The sequence below is a fragment of the Ictalurus punctatus genome, chromosome 17, assembly GCF_001660625.3.
Source record: "Ictalurus punctatus breed USDA103 chromosome 17, Coco_2.0, whole genome shotgun sequence".
Classification (NCBI taxonomy): domain Eukaryota; kingdom Metazoa; phylum Chordata; class Actinopteri; order Siluriformes; family Ictaluridae; genus Ictalurus; species Ictalurus punctatus.
The window spans coordinates 12,914,255-12,935,960 of NC_030432.2; the positions used below are offsets into that span (position 1 = coordinate 12,914,255).

The 21,706-nt window shown below is 38.0% G+C and overlaps 2 protein-coding genes across 12 annotated transcripts in view; both read right to left on the minus strand.

The window, feature by feature from the left end:
* Nucleotides 1-13,679, minus strand: part of nf1a (neurofibromin 1a) — a 70,537-nt gene extending 56,858 nt beyond the window's left edge. For 8 of the 10 annotated variants that reach the window (XR_001815175.3, XR_001815174.3, XM_017490765.3 and 5 more), the window contains exons 1-16: nt 13,392-13,679; nt 10,183-10,326; nt 9,511-9,594; nt 8,184-8,374; nt 6,049-6,155; nt 5,838-5,905; nt 5,671-5,746; nt 3,847-4,004; nt 3,301-3,474; nt 2,949-3,077; nt 2,592-2,666; nt 1,878-2,009; nt 1,020-1,148; nt 652-765; nt 457-536; nt 224-347 (exon numbers count right to left, since the gene is read on the minus strand). Coding sequence is in view for 8 of the 10 variants with exons in the window: in XM_017490765.3 (XP_017346254.1) it covers nt 224-347; nt 457-536; nt 652-765; nt 1,020-1,148; nt 1,878-2,009; nt 2,592-2,666; nt 2,949-3,077; nt 3,301-3,474; nt 3,847-4,004; nt 5,671-5,746; nt 5,838-5,905; nt 6,049-6,155; nt 8,184-8,374; nt 9,511-9,594; nt 10,183-10,326; nt 13,392-13,451 (1,845 nt within the window). In the remaining 2 variants the exon portion in view is untranslated. The remainder of the gene's footprint in view (nt 1-223; nt 348-456; nt 537-651; nt 766-1,019; nt 1,149-1,877; nt 2,010-2,591; nt 2,667-2,948; nt 3,078-3,300; nt 3,475-3,846; nt 4,005-5,670; nt 5,747-5,837; nt 5,906-6,048; nt 6,156-8,183; nt 8,375-9,510; nt 9,595-10,182; nt 10,327-13,391) is intronic. The other 2 variants (XM_053687159.1, XM_017490767.3) reach the window with 1 other exon arrangement.
* Nucleotides 13,680-15,323: 1,644 nt separating this feature from the next.
* Nucleotides 15,324-20,151, minus strand: LOC108278265 (galectin-9). Of its 2 annotated transcripts, XM_017491492.3 has the most exons (9): nt 19,994-20,151; nt 19,138-19,226; nt 18,435-18,642; nt 18,006-18,125; nt 16,707-16,736; nt 16,506-16,535; nt 16,322-16,410; nt 15,870-16,026; nt 15,324-15,706 (listed from the first exon to the last, which is right to left on the minus strand). In XM_017491492.3, exons 1-9 carry the CDS (start codon nt 20,027-20,029, stop codon nt 15,560-15,562), a joined length of 906 nt encoding a protein of 301 aa, XP_017346981.1. In that variant the 5' UTR covers nt 20,030-20,151; the 3' UTR covers nt 15,324-15,559. The 2 variants fall into 2 exon arrangements, with proteins under 2 accessions (XP_017346981.1, XP_017346983.1); XM_017491494.3 differs by lacking the exons at nt 16,506-16,535; nt 16,707-16,736.
* Between the last annotated feature and the right edge of the window lie 1,555 nt (nt 20,152-21,706).

The following is a 21,706-nucleotide window of genomic DNA, read 5'->3' on the forward strand; positions in this document are numbered from 1 at the left end:
TTTCTTTCTGCAATACCAGATATTGACCTTTCGGTCACAGACCGTGTGAACTTCTTTACAGTGTGTTTGAGTGCAACTTTTGACAGAAGACACAGAAAGTGAATATAGCATGGCAATAATTTGAACACCAGTGTCCCCTTCTGGTGAGTAAAGGAGTACTAACTATACTATTAGCTGCAGAAGAAGAGGGCGGTTGGTGGAAGTATATGTTCAGTGCACTCACTTTATTCTTCAGTAGGAACTTGTTCCTGCAGATAAGAATCTCTCTCAGCCACTTCAAGATCTCTGTGCTGTTGATCATCTGGTGGCCAATCAACTTCTTACAGATAAGGAACAGGACCTGAGAGCTGAGAGGCTCAGTGGATAAGTTATAACTCCCACACGCACACACACATATACACACACCTTCCAGTATAGCTCATACTGACTCTACTGAGCCAAGGATGAATGACTTACCTGATGTCCCAGAAGGTCTCAATTGGTGCATCAGGGTTCCACAGCTCAATGGTCTCAGGTTGATGCAACACCAAAAGTGCCTGAAGAACACAAAACGGAAAAAGCATACTTAACACACCATGACATAGTGGAAAAAACATCATCTTGACAAATTAATAAATAAATCACAATGAATGCAGAAATAGAGTTCTGCACCTCCATGGCCTCCTGAGAGAGCTCTGAAGTATGGGTCAGGGGCACAAGCTGGATCAGGCCTATGATGAGTTCAGCTGTGCTGTTCTGGATCTCCTGGCCCTGCTTCCCAGGGTTCTGATACAACACACACAAATTAACTTCAAGTTCCATAGCATGTTCTTTACCTACTTAACTCTGATCTGTCCCACAATCATACAGGTGATGACGATAATAGAAATCTCTAACACATGTAATTCATATGCATCCCCAGAATTATACGGAATTGAGCAATTAGTCCAACAAAGCTGATGGTTCTGTAGTAATGCTATCATTAGTGATTTAGCAACTGAGGGTGAACAGGATATCTGAGCCAAGTGATAAAGACTCACATGTAGCATTAGTTTGGGGTCAGCATGAATGAGTTTGACCAAAGCCAGGAGAAGAGAGCGCGAGTCCAGATCGGCAGACTTTTCTTTAAACTTCAGGCTGGTTGTCATCTTCTCTTTAAATGTCAAACTCTGTGGAATAAAGATGTATATCTATTCATCGTTTCATCAATACCCAACACTTAAGGGTTAGTTCAGAAAAATCTGTATTATAATGTTTACATTCAGAAATAATTATTGGATGTAGACACTAATATATCCCTAATTATTCAGGAATATTTCTGCTAATCTCTCTAATATCTCTCCCATTGTTTTAATTACAGTTACAGTGCTATGGACATGATACGTTTGTGTTCTCTGTTCTGCCAGTCAATAGCGTTTTTTGAGCAACACCACATCTGATTTGGCGGGAAAATAAATAAATAAATAAATAAATAAATAAATAAATAAATCTACGACTAGGATTCAGGGATGCATATCAACAGGCTCATGTCTGAAAAATGTATTTGAACAATAGCTGTCATTATAAACTGGTGTTTTATCATAAATAGATCAAAATTTGAATATACATTGCACTGCACAGACTGAATAAACTATTGTACTGCCTAGATGGTATGCTTATATAAGTAGTTGGAATGTAAAGACAAAGCTTCTGGATAGTAAATAGAGAATCAAATATCAATGTACTGAATCAACACAAATAAGCACTCAAATTATTCAGCCAACCCTAACTCTTATACTTAAAAGTTAAAGATTTACTTTACCTAATACTTAAAAGACCCATATTCAGTTAAAGAGGCACATCTACTGTATAGGGCTTTATGATAATCTATAAAAAGTGTGAAGGAGAGCATATCTCACTGGTGTCATCCTTAGTGGTGCGTGGGCAGTAAGGCTCTGGACGACTCGGGCCTGTGTGTCGGCAAACATGGCACGCAGTTCTCCAGAGTAGCAGTAGATTGTGTCAATCTTGGGCCACCAATCCAAGTGAGACTGTACATTATAGGAAGAAACAAAACAGAAATGGTAAACAAGCACAAAAGCCCTGGCTAAAAAAAACTCACAAAAATGAGGAACCGGAATTTTTATCATTTTTGAATCTGAACATATACACAATATTAAGCAAAAATTATTTAAATATCCAACAAAAATATTATGGGCTGTTGTGAATCATGATAAAGTAAGGCACAAATGGTGTCTAGGTCTATGATGTAAACTACCTTGGACAGAGTCTCTACAGCTTTATTATAAAAATTCTAATTACACATACAGTTCATTATATGAGCATTCAAACTTGTTTGGACATCATTTGTTTAATTTTTATTCCACAGTATATATGCTTTATTAGAGCAGAGTACATGAAAATATCTGGAGCTCACAAAATACAATTTTAAAAAAGTTATTTTATTTTTTTTTTTTTAACAAATATATAAATAAATAGATAAATCTTGATGTTTATCAACTATGTCAAACAAGGAGACAAGCCACAATATTAAAAATACAATAAAGGTTTCTAGTATACATTATAGCTTCCTCATGACTGTTGAAATATGCCATTTCAGCAGTTACACTTACATTAGTAATGATTTTGTGTAGAGAGTTGACCAGGACAAAATGGAAGGTTGGTGGGGAGGTGGAAGCCAGACAGACCTGAAACGAGTGGCAAGAAACTTATTTACTTACACAAGCGCACAAAGTAATATTACTGTAACACTAGCCAGTCACTGAACACACTAAAAGAAAGAACTGTGAGCCTTCGTCTATGGACACTCACCAACCCCTATTGCACCAAGATCTAAAAATTAACCAACCCAGTGTTTCTAATTTACAAAATGACACTTCACCTTGACCAGTCACTGTATAGTGGGTTTTGCTAAAATTACTCTGAACCCTGAGGGCCAGCAGTGAGTAAACACTGAGAGCGCAGCTGACCTTGAAGTGCTGGTTGTTGTGTGGGTTGATGCGGAAGCAGGACACAAAGCAGTCGATCATCAGGTCCACGTCAGCACTCTGACACCCGGTGCCCCTGGAGAACGGCTTAGTGGGGTTGAACAGGAGAGCCTGAGGGTCCACACACACACACACACACACACACACACACACACACACACACGACAGAGGTTATACACATACAAACACACACACACACACACACGAGGTTGTACACATACAAACACACACACACACACACACACACACACACACACACAAAGATCTGTTTCTCAGCTCAGCTTATTCAGAAAGGGGGTTTGATGGAAAAAATATCACACACGGATACACTTACTTTGAGGTCCATTACTATAGACTGCACCAGAAGGAAGATGACAGAATGATCCTCCCAGTTAATGTACGTGCAGGCTTTAGACAGTTTTACACAGGCAATGGCTGCACTCTCCGTCAACTGCTTGCTGCTACTGTGACCAGCCAGGGCCTTCCTTAGACTCTCCAAAAACAACTTCTGCATGGAGACAGCACATTCAAATAAAGCGGAGTCTGTCTGAAACTACTTTTACTTCTGGAGCTCTAGGATAAGAAAATAAACATAACTAGGCAAGTTAAAAAAAAAAAAAAAAAAAAAAAAAAGTTCAAAGACAATAAATGTCAGAAGACATCAAATTAAACTGATGGAACTGCGACAAAACCAAAAAATTGAGAAGGCTGTCTTAAAACTTTTTTTAAATTACAGTACTCACATAAAAAAAAAAATTACCACAGTATTTAAGTACAGCAGACGGCCACAGGCATAACGGCTGAGATTTTTGGTTAAACGTGAAGTCAATTTTGTGTACGTGTGCGTGCGTGCGTGTGGGGACAGAGAGAGAATTTTGACCTTGTTAGCCTTGCTCTCCTCCACCACTTCTTTAGAGATGCTCTGTGTGATCTCAGGACAGAGAATGAGAAGGATGATTTGCAGTGGCCACACAGCAGCTTTCCTCTTAGCACTCTCAGCAAAACTGTCTACCAGGTCAAACAGCTTCTCTGCAGAGTCTATGTAAGAGAAAGAACTTTATAGATTAACTTTCATAAAGTCTGGGGGGAAAAACCTTCACAAAACACCTGCATGTGTACATGTACAAGTACATGTATGGTCTCAAACACAAATGAGATCTCTCAGCCATATGGTCTATAAGCATGCAGTCCTAATGTACATAGTGAGCATGCGCTTATGTTCCTATGGTGAACATCATAAACCTCTGTACTCAAGATGGCTACAGAGAGTACATACTGTTTTAGTAAAGTAAATCTGCTGTTACAATAATAATAAAAATAATAATAACCACAATAATAAAACATGTCAACAGGATAGGAATGCATGCTGGTGTGCTTGTTGTATGGGTCAAAAAAGTAAACAGAAATAATAAAGTCGACTTTGCGACATTTAAACTGCTCTCAAAGGAAGAACCCAGAGTAGGTCAATGTGTGATTTAAATAGGCAAAACTCTTAATTACAGCTGTAACAACTAATCGATAAAATCGCTAATAATCGATTATGAAAATCGTTGTCAGCGAATCTCATTAAAGTAGTTGGTCTGGGTGCGGGACGGGGCGTGTGTACTCATTACGTTACTTCTGTACTGAAAACACGCAGTTTGTGTTTTCAAGTTGTGTCCCAAATGAAGTACTGTACAATTACACTCTGCACTACCGTCTAGTGTATGGATTTTAGAAAGGTAATATCATCTCAAATGGAACACTAGCAGTTTATTTTTGCAAACCGGAAGTATATGCCACCTCCTACATGACATCACACGCAAGTAATGCGACGGCGCTAGCTTTAGCCTAATACCCAGAGTCACCATACATGACTTTCTTTTCTCTCAATGACCATCAGACGGAGGCGAAATTGGCAAATGACTGAGGAAGAAAATGTGCGACCTCCAAGTCCTCTAAGGCAGTGGAACATTTTATATTCAACACCGCGGAGAAGATTTACAAACTTTATAAAGCGGAGTTTGTGTAGCACGAGCACAAGAGTGATACTGTCGCAAGTTGCTGAAAAAAGGTTTAGTTTAATTTAAGTTTATTGACATTATATGCTGCATCAGTGTAACTTATGTTGTTTATTATAACACAAGTGATCTGTTAGCAACGAGGCCACGTTGGTGATCACATGCAGTGTAGACGCGGTGATACAGAAAGTAAGATCTGTAATGTCTAAAACATTATGATCAAAAGTAAACAAGTAAAATAATATGTATAAAGGCAGAGAGTAAAAGAAACCACAAGGTCCAGTGAAACAGTTTTCATTATTAATTTAGGACTATAGTTTAATTCAGTGCTTTTTGTGCATCCATAAAGTAATGAATAAATACTATATATATATATATATATATATATATATATATATATATATATATATATATATATATATATAAAAATTTAACAGCAGATGCCATTTGTATACAGCACATATTACCATACACAAATGATACCGGTTTGGTTTGATTCATGTTCTGGCTTTGAGATGAATAAAGTAAAGAAATGTGACAACTCTATCAGATACAGACCAACAGTGAAATATAGCTAGTCTAACATCTCAGAAACCAAAGCTGCACAAACAATCTTTACTCCACAAATCAGCACATATTACTTGTGTGGAGCAAATGTACAGACCTCAACTGTACATTTAATATCACAAAGCATTTCACATCACCTGCCATATCAGCCTGCGGTCTCTGATAGAGCATAGTAAACTCATCAGGATAATACTCCACCCAGTTCCAGAAAGCCTAAACAGCAAACACATGATGGACAAGTTCATAATCCAACACCTGCTGCATTATTGATCTGCTAGAGAAATGAAAATGATTTTTTACAGACCTTCTCCAAACTGTTGATGACAGCGAGCTGTGCAGGCTTCTTCAGTGCTTTAAATTTTAGTACAGTTTCTGTCGAGATACAGACACCATGTGTTACAAAGGGAAATAAACAGTTTTAGATTATTCTTATGAACACATGAGAAGACAAGCAGAGCCTAAAATTCTTCACAGGAAGAAAAAAAAAAAAAGTCAAATATTAAAGAATGTTTTACCTTGCAGTAATCTCTTTAACTTGGAGCAATCAACATTGATGTACTGAATAAGCTCTATGTCATGCACATCTACAGTGTCCTCTGTGCATACTGTAAGTTCCTGTAATCTGCAAACAGGACAGGGGAGAGAAAAACAAGTTTCAACTTGCTATGAAAAACATACTGTATATCAATATAGTATGAATATACCACGAAGATTTACAAGAGTTAGCTGGATGCATGCAAACACAAATGTGCACAACAATCCTTAGGGCAATGGCAAGTCAGAAGCTCTCAATTTTATTCTAATAAAGTTTTAGTGAGAAGAAAAACAAACCGACTGACACACAGCAACAACCATTCACAGTTTTTTTCTTTTTATACTAACAAAGGAAAACAAAATTAAGAAGTACAAACACCAAAAACAAACCCACCCCCCACACCCCAGCTCATCATGGCTAACCAATAACTCAATTTTAAGCTCTCAATTTTAATCTGAGTCCGAGTTATCACGCCCACACCCAAGTCAGGTCCAAAGTCGAGTCAAAGTCTTGAATGTAGTATAGACTTGGAAGGACACTGGCTATTTTAATAATTTTCAGTAGGCTTTAGTAGTGTAGACTGGGAAACATTAGAATTCAAAGAAATGACCGTTTACACATCAGAACATGCAGAATTCAGGACACATTTAAGTCCAACTCAAAGTCTAAGTCATGAGAGCTCATATTCACATTCTCAAGTCATAGAAAGGTCAAATTTAATACATTTAAACCTGTGTGGTGCTGCTTCATGTCTCCCTTATCGGGTGAACCATTAAGCTGGTTTAAACGTTATATATTATGCTCTACACACAGAGCAAACAAACTGAATAAGAAGCCATTTAGGATTTGACTTAACGCAAAGATGGCTAAGGGTAAGCCATGTACAGATGAAAATCATTTTTAAACTTTAATCTAAATCTTTACATTGTAGGATAACATTGACTACGTTTACATGGACGGCATTAATCTAATTATTGAAATTATTCTGAATAAGACAATATTGTGATTAAGGTGTTTACATGAGTTGATTTTAGAATATTCTTTTCATGGTCCTGTTTTGCATGATCTAGATCATAGATCAATTAACTGCACGTCGTCACGTCCAACCTTCCCTCCAGAATTTCACGTAACAACATAGAGTTCGTCTTCGTTATGGTACCGTATAGAGTTTTGGGTGTTTTTATTTTTAATTTTACGAAAGCCTCAAGTACGGTTAATTATGTGTCATGCTTTAGGGGCAAACAGACGACTGCTTGAAGCTTTGGGCTACGTCTTTATAGTAGTCGAAACACATGTATTTCGCCTGTTATATACACGTATTTCTCTTACTATATAGTAGTTAAGTACGCGGTTTTGGACGCAGCCGCGTTCTCTGGTTTGCGGTCAAACGGTTGAGCACTGCCGTGTGTGTATGTGTCCTGTCGCAAAATGCGGTGAAAACTCCCACACGATGTTAATAGTGTGATTAAGGTGTGTACATGTCTGTAATGCACTTTGATAATCCGATTAAAACAGGAATACTCCACACATCTTAATTCAATTTGTGTTTACTTTGAGTATGACTTTAATCAGATTAAGTTAATAAAAAAATTAGCTGTTTACATGGTAGTTTCTTAATTGGGTTAATATTGGATTATTGTTGTCCATGTAAACGTACTGTTTGTGACTTTGCCTCTTATATCCAGAAAATGGATATTTTAAAAGAAAAAGAATTCTTGTCAGGCCATCACTACACTACTCGTAATGAGTGCTATGCCAGACCGTCTGTACGGAAAGTTATTCTAGCCGGAGACATTAACAGGATGATTCTGTAACATCTGTGTAAGAACAATGGTCTGGACTATTTCTAACTCCCTCCATATGTCTTGACTCAGCTTGCGTGCTACCTGAGCAGGCGGGGCAACCAAATTCAGCATGGGTGCTTAAGTGTGGAGATAAATTATGAGATCACCGGTAATCTGAAAAAGCTCTGAAGTCAGGAATTCGATCACTTATGTCAAAGTCCATTACTTGAATACTGATGGGAGCATACACTCTACCAAGGATGTGTTAGATGATTGTGTTAGATGTTTAAGGAGGTGTATAGAGTTAACAGATGTGCACCCAAATCATTACCTTGTGGAGATGCGGCTGAAGACAGCACTGAAGTTGTTGCAGCTAAGAGAGAAGAGCACGGCTGAAGCAGAGCTGCGCAGCTGGGTGGCGTGCTGCTGCCCCTCACGACATGAGTGAAGGAAGTGGCAGATCTCAGGTAGCAACTGCTTCACCAGCATGGCCTCATCTAGACGCAAGCAGTCCTTGGTTTGCTGAACACCCCATACATACACACACACACACACACACACACACACACACACACACACACACACACACACACACACACACACACACAGAGTGACTGCTTAACATCTGGTAAATAATTTGAGACTAAACCTGTGGCTTAACTAGTTTATTAGTGTACCTGATATCACTCCAGTTAATAATATGGAAAAAAAAAAAAAAAAAAAAAAACATGGCAAGGTAGAAAATTCTATTTATGAAGTCCACATAGTACTACAAGGAAAGCTCAAATTTAATTTTTCCAGAAACATTACCCTGTATAACATGAACATGCCCGTGTCTAATGTCTGCATAATAATGTAGGGACCTGGGTCTACATTCATTTCTACAGGAAATATCAAATTCTTAAGTTACAAATTGAATATTCCCCACATTTCCATGATTAATCATGCTTAAGAGCAAACTCCTCTAAAAAATAAACAATCTTAGGTCTTTTATATTATCTGCATATACCGGATCAAGTACATACAATAAACGGTTGTCCGCATGTGTGTCTCCTATGAAATGAAACCCACTGATAAGAGTTTAAGGAAGCATACCCGACACATAAATGGATCAACGTGCTCACAGTGATGAAGCAAAACTCAGCATCCTAGCAAAAATCCAGAAACCCCACCCATCTGCTATAGGACTATAAACTTTCTAGACAGAAAGCAATGACAAACTGAGGAAGGGGAGCAGCTGTCTCGGATCTGACAGAGCATTAATAAAATATCTATAGAGGAAAATCCTGTCGATCCCTCTGGAAGCAAAGAAAATTCTAACTCAACATGGGGAAACATCTGCAAATGTAATCTGTGTAGACCAACCCAGAGTAGTCTTTCTGGACAAGAAGAGACAACAAGCTCTAATTGTAACAACAGACCCCTGTGTCTCAGACATGAGCAAGACAGAGGAGTGATTTAAGATGGATACAGAAGCATTTTAGTCTACTTATTTATTTATTTGTTTATTTATATTACTCTGAATTTCAATATCTACGTCACAATTTACACAGTGTAATTTGTTGCACAGTCAACTTTATCCAAGTAGCACAAAATACTATAACTTTGTATGCATCTGGATGACTGGAGTCAACAGTGAAACATGATTGGCTCCTCACCCCTGCCAAGCACTTCTCCAGAGTGTCCAGGATGATAAGCTGTGAGAGGTAGAGGTTCTTTTCGCCAGCTTCGCCAATTATCCGCTGTGAAGGAAACACATGCGCAGACTACTGAAACTGTTGTACATTGGTCAGAGAATCTGGAGCAGTTTCCCATGTGCCAATCAAATTCATGCAACTCCACATGATACCAGTAATCACAGTGTAGACTTTCTCTGTGGGAACGAGGTCATCATATGGTTTCACAAATCCCAATTTAGGGGTTGGCAAATCACTAGGCAGGGACAAGAAGATTATGTGTGTAGGCTATGCAGTTCCCCCCCCACAACCCCCATCACTGTCTGACAGACAAGTGAATCTGGCTGCTGATATGATCTTACTATCCTCCCCATCCCCCATCATCAATCAGAGAAACTCTCTGCTCTTAAATTCACTGATAAAGAGAACTGTTCATTTGATATTATTTTTGAACAGAATATGCTACAATTAGTTAATTATTTATAGGCATCGTGCTATAACTTATTCGGGCTATTGGTATGAACTATATTTATTTGTCAGAGAAGGAAAATTATTGCAAACATACAAATGGCAGTACCGACAGTTTTAGCCCAGATGGCCAACAAAAACTTGGAACTAGCCAAGCACATGTAATACATATGTCACAGAACTTACCATATTGTTAACGTTTTTGAGGATGTTGGTCAGGCCATTGATGACAAGGGAAAACTTGTATTTGGAGATGTTGATCAAACATTCCTTGTTGTGCTCTGTGCTGACTTTGGTGTGAGTGTTCTGATGTCCTGTCTTAATAGGAAGCTAAAAATATACATAGAAAAGGGGAAAGATATTTGAGATATTTGCAGCCCAACCATTAAGAGCATATTTATTTGGCTGATGATGGTGAAGTTCAGATAAAACCATTTTCAACACAGCGATCATTCATGACCCACCCGTCCTCTCCAACCACAACCTCCCACACCTAAGGAACTAAAACGAAGGAATTAAAGCGCACCCAGACTTGCGATTCCCGCCCTCAGAGTTCCGCTGCACACCTGCAAGTCAACACATCTGCTAATATACACACACACACACACACACACATTGCATGCTGGAGCCAGACATGCTGTAGCGGTTGTGCAGAAAGCACACTAGGCCTGACTGTGTTAATGAACCATAAGGAGACTGAGGGGGTGGGGAGACTTTCTTACTGCTAAACGCTCCCTGATGTGGAATCAGTTTCCTGTGCCTTGCTTTCACATTTCTGGGTCAAAAAGCAGTCCTCATGAAGCTTTTTTGTCCATGACATGTACAATAACTCCAAACAAGCAGACATTTTTTTCAAATAGAAACAAGCTCCTGCAACAATACTAACCGTTCTGGACTTGCTTAGTAAACGAACAGCCGGCGGGGGAAATACTAGGCAATCTATAAATTTGAAACATCTGGCACACATTTCTGTCTGTTTTAGCGAACATTTATCTGCCCTAAACAGCTGATTTGAATAGTTCAAGATTCAGCAAAGTCTGGCTACAGAAGTGGCTAGTGTGTCTTTGAAAATGTCAGGAAGAGAGAAGGAGAGGCCCCTGGGGTTCCCTTTCTTTCTCTCTCTCTCTCTCCTCCATTGCATAGCCCTAAGGGAAAAGAATGTGGCTGCAAATGAAAGTCCCAAGACCAGAGAAGATTCAGGCTTCCGGCACACACACACACACACACACACACACACACACACACACACACACATACAGCCCAGCCCTGTTGACATCCATTTTAAAGCAGGATGCCAAGAGACAGCGAGCACTTTGTTTCCCAGGCACGGTTTAAAATTCCACAAAGGTCACAGACCAATTTCCCTTATGTGCACTTTAGTGCAATATGGATATTACATATATCCAAATAAACTCAATATACAGATTCAAATAACAAAGAAAGCCATACTGATTATGTGGGAATTTTTGCACATTTCTAATCCCTCAAAATGAAATATTTCTGCATTTTTTCCATCATTATGTTCGTCTGTGTCTTTATTATTATTGCTATACGTTTATAAAAGTAACTCTCCTACTGGCGCTCCTATTTTAATCAGCATTTCGCGTTGTGCACTTTTCCGTGCCTTTGCTACAGCAACATTGCAATTTCCCTCAAGATCGATAAGGTATGAAAATGAACGTAGGCATGCATTTATGTATCCGCGTAAATGGACCCTTTCTGGATTCTTACTTAAAACAAATTTATTTTCCAGCACTAATTCAGTAGTATTCAATTCAGGCGTCTGGGTCTCAAAGAATAATTCAGTTAAATTCATCGACCAAGTCCGTCCCTTCTAAAAGTGTTTGAGCCTTGGAAAAATAATCGTTTGTAATACAGACTTAAAATACCTACTTGTGGTCACCGTACATCCACTATAACAGAACATCTGAGAAAACTAGAACAATAAGCTGTTGGAAAATGCTTAAAAGCTTCTACAGTGTTTGACAAAAGTAGGTACCGTGCCTATCATTTCAGAAAGCTGTGATTCGCATCAATTTTACTTTACAGAATACAGATCTACTGGCTCCTGTTTCCGAGCTGTCTGAACCTTCCCTGGAGAGGACAGATTGGTTTTCCATGACCACACACAGGCATTTGTGAGGTCATTGTTTCAAGGTGCTTTCTAGATTCATACTGCTGACATGGCAATACCCGTCTCTGATCACAAGCAAAAAAGGCACGAGGGAAAACAAGCCATTACTGTGTTACTGTATTTCGGTGTAAATAAAACGGTGATACTGGCTTGATTTGCAGTATCATAGTCGTAATTAATCTCTTTTCCCCTGCAGCACTACACTATCTTGACCCTACAAAAGCCTAAAAACAGAATAAATGACACAAGAGTGGAAGATGCAGAGAGGAACGGCCCGTGCATGAACTTAGCCGGCTCGGAAAAACTGTTCAAAGTCTTCTGACTTTAAGAGCTCTAAGCTGGCTTAACAATAAACACTGAACAAATCCCTCATTGCATCTCCATCAAACTCTTATGAGCCTCAGGCAGTCACTAAGCCCCTACACAAGCACAAATGAACAGCCACTGAACCCATGGGTTTCCACTAACACTGTGGCTCTGTGAAGGAAATCAGAAAGCTGCCTGGATTAATGGAAGTTACACTCAAAGCCTGGTGTGTTGAATCCAAAACCCAGCTCAAAAGTTCTACCAAAGCACTTTAAATACCCTTCAAACATGCGTACCCATTATATTCAACTAGCTACGTGAAGGACAGTGAGAAAGATATCCATTTAAAAAGATCTGAACATTGTTGTGATCCACAGACTGAATGGGAAGCAGTGCTAACTAGCTGGCTAACACAGACGCCTGGCAGAGCTTGTCAACACACTGCCTGCTCGCTACCGTTGTTTATATTTAGCCACAGAGTAAACGCTCCTCTCGGGGTTCAAATGCCACGCCAAAATAAATCACAAATAAACCCTAAACACAACCGTACAGCATTCCTGCTTAGTATTATACTTCACCAGAAACGTTACAGAATAAAAGCCAAATCCTACGACGAGAACGACAGACTCGTGTGATAGCTAAGCTACGTTCAAATCCACACACTACAGTACTTCATAGTAAACAGTACGTTAAGATACTATTACTACACCGATATATGCGTTCTATTTTCTTACATACTATTTAGCATGCAAGTTTTGTTTTTTTTAAACAAATTATTTAATGTAGCATTATACACTATTGACAGGCTATTACTGTGCTACACGGTTATAGCCGCATCCTTATATCTTCCAAGCTTCATGCTACAACCCAAACGGCAACAAAACAATGATAAATCAACAGTGTCCTTCGTGCTGATTTTATTCCAAATACCACCATGCTACATTTGCCCCTTTACCTGCTCGTCGAATCGGTTAATTACGGCCTGGACCCACTCCACGGGCTTGTGTGCCGCCATGGTCAGGCGGATGCAAACTGCAGGCGCTCCCCCGCCTGGCAGTCCCAAATCCGAACCGCTTCGTCTAATGCAGCACACTAACCAGCCCAACACACCGCAAAATCTCACAGCGAGAAAGCATAAGTAGCAGGGTTTAGCTTTTTCTCTTCAAGTATACTCCACCGCGCCGCCATGACACACGACCGGAAGTTTGAATCCTTCTCTCTCTCTCTCTCTCTCTCTCTCTCTCTCGCCAATCTTCTGCTGCGCATGCGCACTAGCAGTGGCGTTAGGCAGACTCATAGTGTATGATACACTGCATGACCAGAGTAGTCTCAATGGAGACTGAATTTATGAAGGAAACGAAACGAGGCCAAGGAACTACGTTTCTCTCTGGAGCGCCGAGAGCTTCTCAATTCATAAAGTATCAGGTCACGTTACATTTTTCAGCATTCCTGCACAAAATTTGCTTTGGCCCTAGAGTAACTGCAGGGAGTTAAACTCCCAAATGAATGAGTTTAACCGCAAACTTTCACTTTTGTCCTATGGAAAATTGTTCAAACCTGTGTTTATCCCTTTTTGGAATCAGAAATATGCAGCAGTAAATCCAGACTACTAGGCTAGTGTGTAGGTTTTACATTACATTCGTTTAGATAAGAAACATGATTTATGATTGAACAGTCACGTGATAATTCATCTATTAAAGGTTCGATAGTCGATTTTTTTTCTTCAGTTCCTTATATGTACTGTATAATCTGGAAGATATGAAGAACATGTTCAGAAACAGCAACACCACCATTGGGTTAAGCCGTGGCCTTAGCAAACGTTTATTACATACACAAACATGACAGTAATAATATGATTTTTTAAAAATGTATATACTATGTACAGCTATGCACGGGATAATGCAATGTGCAGAAGGTACATACAGTTAACAGAATAAATGGAGTGAATTTACAATTGCACATAAGATACCTAATATTCACAGTAAAAAAAAAAATGCACTAAGAGGGTACTTGAAGGCAGTTAACTGTAAAATGACCATCTGTCTGATGTTATCCAACATATGTTCTCTTCTTTTGATTTCCAAGTTATTTTGATCGTCAAATTATATTTTAAAAATTATTAATTAATAAAAATGAATAATAATTGAAGTAACACCAGACATATGTTGAATAACAGACAGATGGTCTGTTATCTTTTTGTACTGACATTTACTACCATCTTCAGGCAAGACATGATATAACAAAGCAGAATAGCTTCGGATATGTAACACCAGATGGCGCTGTTTTACTTGTTTATGTTAATAGTAAGGGAATACAATTAACAGGGTCTCATTGCAATTTCTTATGACGGGGGGTACTTAGTGGTTAGCACTTTTGCCTCGAACCAGCACGGTGGTTGGGGGTTCGAATCCCACCTCCGCCCTGTGTGTGTGGAGCTTGAACGTTCTCCCCATGCTTTGGGGGTTTCTTCAGGCTTCTTCTCCGGTTTCCTCCTCCAGTCCAAAGACATATGTTGTTGGCTGATCGGCATTTCCAAATTGTCCACAGTGTGTGGATGAGTGTGTGTGTGATTGTGCCCTGCATTGGGTTGGCACCCCGAGTTCTCTGGGATAGGTTCCAGGCTCCCTGTGACCCTGTGTAGGATAAGTGGTACAAAAAATGGATGGATGGAAGACTGAGTGGGTTTCCTCCAAGTTTTCTGGCTAACTCCCACCTCCCTAAAACATGCCTTTAGGTGTATTTGCTACTCTAAATTGCCTCTGGGTGTAAATGAGTGTATGACTGTATGTGATGCCTTGTGTGAGCCCACATGAGCGTGTTCTTGCCTCGGCCCAATGTATCAGTGTATTGAAATGCAGGGCAGAAGTGCATAACAGAAAAGTTAACATCTTGATGACAGTAGTTTATTTGAATTTTTTTCAGACTGAACAAAAAAAAAAAAAACACACAATATGGCCATGATTATAGAGTTGCTCTAATTTGAAAGCCACCAGTTAACTTTTTTCAGTTCACTGTTTACAGATGAAATTTAACAAACTGTGACTTAGTAAAAAAAAAAAAAAATACATATATAAATTGTGCCAGAGAAAATATCACACTAAAAATCCAAGCTAAAACATTTAGCTAAACATTTACATCAATCAAGCTCAGGTCACCAGACACCTCCAGAACATCAATCTCAGACAGGTTGGTGAAGCGGTGGATGTAGGTATGCACTTGGTTACCATTGACAAACACGTTGTAATGCTGAGGATTGCAGGAGATGATGATCTGAAAGGAATGAGACATAGATAAAGGATATAATATACTGTTTCAAATTCATTTTCACTTTAAGTAAAATAATTTGTATCAGCTACTTACACAGACATGAACATATTTGTCTTGTATATAAGGTAAAAATTAGCAAAATCCCCTTTAAATTTGCAGTACATACCTGGAAGTTTTGTCCCCTGTGAAACGGAATTTCTCCAGAGCGCTCCTCTGAGCCCCACTGCCACGCTGTTTGGGTATTGCGCACAACCAAGTTCTCATCAAAGCGAGGATTATAGTGAAAGGCAATCCCATTTCTGTGACGCAGGTTTATCTCGAATCTGGTGACACAAATACCAGATCAAATTTAAGAAATATTTAGCAAATCTTTGCAGCTCAAAATGTTCTAGGTCTCAAATTTGACTCATTGATCTGCAGGTGGTGCTCTTCCCCAAAACAGAATACTTTGACTAAATCTGTGTGGTGTCCAGGAAACACTTGGTTTGGATCAAATCTGGCTTTTATTCTTTCATTCAAGTTTTCAAGATGCTTAGTAACACAGTTTCAGCTCTAACAGAAAAGATAAATATGTAGACTCTAATTATGCAAAGTAGCAAAATAAGGCTAACATCTGACCTGGAAGCATGAGCATTAACTACCCCTTGGATGGAAATGTTTCTGCCAGGCCACAATCCACCATTGATGTTGGTTTTGTATGGCACACTCTGATGATGATGAATACAGGACATGGTTATTACGAACTCATCAATCTAAGGTCAAACATAATGTTAACTAATTATGTGAAGTCTTGTGCTCTTACATAGTTTGCTTGGGTAGCAAATGAAGGGCCCTATAGATGGGAAAAACATGAATAAGTAGGTCATTTCCTTTATATGTAAAGGGATAATGTAACTCTAAAGCAACAGAGTAGTTTCAGAAAAAACAGGAAGCTATTGAATGTGCTCATCATTTTAAGGTCAAACATAACGTTAACTAATTATGTGAAGTTTTGTGCTCTTACATAGTTTGCTTTGGCAGCAAATGAAGGACCCTATAGATGGGGAAAAATATGAAAAACATGAATAAGTAGGTCCTTTCCATCATATGTAAAGGGATAATGCAACTCTAAAGCAATAGAGTAGTTTTAGAAAAACTGTAAGCTATTGAATGTGTTGAAGTGGTGGCCTCAGAGGCATATGATCATATTAATTAATCATATTAATTAATCACATGAAATTAATTTCATGTCTCCTAAACTTTGATATCAATCATTTGTATGATTAAATAAGTTCACTTTCACCATATACTCCAGAGGCCTCAGATATGCAAATAACAACATGTTTTACAAATTACAGGATCAGGTAATTTAATTATAGTGTAATGAATCAGCATGGTGGTGCAGTGGGTGGTGTTGCTGCCTCTCAGCTCCAGGGTCTCTGTTCTAAACTCAGGTTACTGTCTATGCATATACTATGTGTGTTCTTCCTGTGTGTTTTCTCCATGTTCTCCAGTTTCCTCCCACCTACCAAAAATATGCAGGCTGGTAGATTGACTATCTTAATTGATGAATGAATGTTTCATAATGACATTCCCAATGTTATACTCTTCTCAATTAATCTTACAACTAAAGAACTGGTAACCTTTTATCCTGCATAAAAATCTGAAACTAGACTGTTGTCTGTTGGAAGTTATTATTGTAAAAGAATTTTCTTTTATGTGAAACGATCTAAAAACCTAGTTTTGCCAGACCATTATGACAGTAGTGCATTTTAGCACCAACTGTATGGAACCTTTTATACTCTTTGTACGTAAAGAAATATATGACGGGATATCATTTTAGTTTTTACATTTTTACCCAAATTGGGTGTGTTGATTGCATTCCACCACTCAATGTACTAATGTCCCAAGTAACTCCTGTGCATGTACATTTCAAGAATGAGGGAAATAAAAAATACTACTAGGGTAATACTAGGCTACTCAGCGTTTTTGTAAAAACCATTTCATTTAGTATACAAACTAAATTTCAAATTTATCTCAACCAATAATGTATCTAAAATAAACATGAACCCAAACACTCGCATTATACCCTAAAATAGCCTAGGTTTTGACATCCTTCAAATGTGTAATATGTATATTTGAGCAATGCAATTTAATCAAAAGTCATGACCAAACATGTAAGCTATAACAGAAGAGAAATATTGAGTTAATTAGTTCCACAGTCATGTTCATAAAACAGTGTATCCTATACTTTAAAGTAGTAGAATGAACAGCAAAATGTATGTATTATGTATATTTAAGTTAAGCTTATTGTCTTTCTCACCACAGCTTCCTGGAAACCGATGGTATTAACCTCCACCATCCCATCCACTGTGATAGTGTCCACCATGTTGAATGGGATACGGTGCTTGTAATCCATGACATGTATGCCATTGACACTGATCTATGAAAAGATAATGACAGATCAGCATTTAACCTAAAATACTGCATTACTGTGTTATGTTTGCGGGCAGAAGATGAGCATGTAAATACACTGCAATAAATATAAATACCCTCAAACACTTATAACCCAAGAACCAGTGTCCAAATCTAGCCAAATGCCTGGCATCACTTAAGCATGTTGTATTAGGGTAACATAAGCTCAAAAGTGCATGATGTATGTTTTACAGTGACCTATAATGCAATCAAGAATGCTGCCATTTACCATTTCATTTCTATTAAAGTGGGAAAAGTATAAGTAAAAGGAAGTAACCTTGTATGAGTGGCTTGTAACCAGGATCAGCAGGATGAAGGGGCTTCCCATGGGGAACAGGGCCTGGTATATGCTTTCCTCCGTACCCCAGCAGTTATTCTGCTTGGTGTTGGTTACTATGTATCCTGAACTGTGGTCATAACGTGGGTTAAAGTGCAGGGCAACATTAGCATCCGGTCTGGAACCACACTGGAGATTCACATGGAACCTGTATATGTATAGGGAAGTTATTACTGTGATAAGAGTTGCGGTATTTACAATTGTTTTAAATATGGTTTTTTTTTTGTTTTGTTTTTTGGCATTTATTTTTATACCCACCAACACTTCTACTGTATTTCTTTTTTAAATCTAGTTTCTATTTTTTTTTTAAATCAAGTTTCCTATAGAGTTATTTCCAAGTTGTGTTCATAATAATGATTTTGAAATGTTATGAATGTCTGCTCTTTGTTTATTTACAGTTAAACCACTGTATTTAAGTAAATATTACTACATTTCAAATGGTTATATGTTTTTGATTCCCAACTACATTCTGTTCTTTTTGAGCAGAAAATAAAAATTAAAGTAAAAAGCTATTTATTTATAAATAAAATAAAAAAGTAATGCGACTGGTGGGACCTTTAACAAGGGGAGGACTGGGTGGAAGGAAAAAGTTGAGCAAAGTCATGTATCTGTCTACCCACACTAATATAAAAGTCTTTCTTACCTGTTGGCTCCTGGTAAAGCTCGTCCACAGACAGTGATGCACTTGCCATCCTGAAGTCCTCCTTGGATTGAGCCAGTAAAAGGGATTTGCTGATGAAAAACAACAGGATGATAAAGTGTGTCACATAACCAGAAGTTTCTGGAAGACCTTAAAAATTAAAAAGCAAATAAGGTCTTTAAAAAATTTAATAAAGCTTCTTAAAAATGTTTGCAGCGTATGTGCATAATACACAAAGTTAAAAAAAAATCAGCTATGATGAATTAACCATAGAGCCAGTCCAAAAGTCCAAACGGGGCCTTTGAGCTGTATCTGTATTTTTGTAGGTTTTAAAATGAAAGGACATTAGTTTGCAAATGAAAAAATCGCTATTTTTAAGTCATTGTCTGTGCATAATTGGTGTACACATAATTATTAATAATAAAAAACACTGTCTCTTATTGCTTTTCATCTTTCATTTTTGGTATGTCAATGCCAAGTATATTATTGAGACTGCTGCTGGTGCTAATACCACCAGCGTTAACATTGCAGCTTATAGTAAAGGAGAGGTAGCTAACACAAACTAACTATTCATGACTAGATACTGACTCTCCTTTCTCTGAGATTCTACTGATGTTGCATTTCTAGACCATTTTTCATAAACCACAGTTTTCTGAAATCTTGTCTCATTTGATCATTTAGCAAAATAATACAGAAATTGAAATGATACAGAAGTTATATAGAAATGTATACATTAAATATCACAATTACATAGAAACTTTCACAACAAATAACAGTGTGGCTGCCTTGTGCTATCAGGCTTTCAAGTTTATCAGGTTTTTAATATGAAAATAAAATAAAACTATATAAAAACACTTACAGGGTTGTAAAAGGGCTGTTGCTGGTAGTATGCCATGTCCCAGATTTCAGTTATAACTGAAAAACAGTCTGCCTGATTACCCTATTTTAACGTTTGTAAAGGAGAACTCTTACTGACATGATTCACTTGTGGGTTTTGGCCATTTGTCATGTGATTTGCTAAAAGCAGTGTGAGCCAATAGTATTACCCTCTGATAGGTTATTATTTATTTTGGGATTAGAGAATGTGAATAGGCTAACCACGTATAGTTTGTCCACATAAAGTAGTGAATTCCTTAGTTGTATTTAAACAATACTGAATTTAAACAGCAATTAGGCTATACATTATGGGAGTTAGGGGTATGCAAACTAACCGACTTTGGCAGGAAAAATAAATGAGGCTGTAACAATTTCCCCAGAACCTTGCTTTATTGCCAAACTTTATTGTACTGTGTAACCACCTACAAGAGAATGGTGTAAACTCATGTTTCAAATCACTGATAGGGAAAGACTGCATAATTAGATTTTTGGAAAACATTGAATTTTTAAACTTAATGTTTATTTTTGATCCTTTTTAATAACAAAGTCAAAGTCAGTAAATATTTTCCACAATGTACCTGTGTCTATAATGTGTAACTCTTTGTGTAGCAGATAATACTAGTTCTATTTTACCACTACTATCCCCCAGGAGTGGTCATTGCCCTGAAAGGTGTTCAGAGGTGACTGTTGCACTCACATCACTGGGAGGATGATATAGATATAAAATAGTGATATAGAATATGTAAAACGTAATGGTAATTCCCAGGTAACTGTAGCACAGACATCCTGGTAGTTCTTCATTTGTAGTGGATCATGCCAGAACAGGATCCTACACCTCTCAGATTTGGAATGTTTGCGTTCCAAAAAAGATTTAAGTGTATCTAGAACCTATAAATATAAAATAAAATAAAGTAATAATAATAAAATAATTGTAATGAATCATCATTCTTCATCTGACACCTCCCTTCCAATACAAAGAGCTCATTTCCATGGTGAACAGTCATGGTGTGTTGCAATATAAGCCACATATGCTCACATGTCATGGATATGGTGAAAAAAGGCAGCTGACACTGTTGTCATATGTACAAGATGCTAAAAAAAGTAAGGTGTCATTTCTGTTTTTGAAACTTGGCTTACCTTTCACAGAGTTCAATCTTGTGCCTTATTGTGGAGAAATGTATTTGTGTTGTTACATTAATTTATAATGATTGTTATATCAGGCCTGGTGTACTTTTGTAAGACCCAGTGTTCTGAGCAAAATGTGCACATATTGTGAAGTTTAACATACAATATACAGAATGTGCAGCCGACTCCTCCAGACCTCCCACAGCATGTTATGATTGCAGTCCCTTGTTGTATCGCAGTCATCATACTAACGCTGTGGCACTAGGTCTACTGTATTATGCAAAGCTCTTAGAGCACTGTTGTGTCTATTTTATTTTATTTATTTTTTTACTAAATCTGACCTACAACTGTTTATCCCTGGAAACACTGGAGAACACTGGAAAAACACAAAGGGAAATACCAGAACTGTCATGGTCTGTGAATTCTTGGCAGGGGGACAATTTTTGTCAATCCCGCTTTAACAGTTAATTGTGTTTGTACCTGCCGATACATATATCTAACAAACTTAAGGGACAATTTGTTGATTTGGCCCTGGCAAAGAGGTCCAGCTGCACCTTACCAAACCACTGCC

Coding starts and splice junctions, on each gene's coding strand:
- LOC108278265 (XM_017491492.3), bottom strand. CDS start 20,029: ATGGCATACTACCAGCAACAGCCCTTTTACAACCCT. Junction 16,411..16,505: donor TTGCTACCCAAGCAAACTAT/GTAAGAGCACAA, acceptor CATCATCATCAG/AGTGTGCCATACAAAACCAA. Junction 15,707..15,869: donor ACAGGGGACAAAACTTCCAG/GTATGTACTGCA, acceptor CATTCCTTTCAG/ATCATCATCTCCTGCAATCC.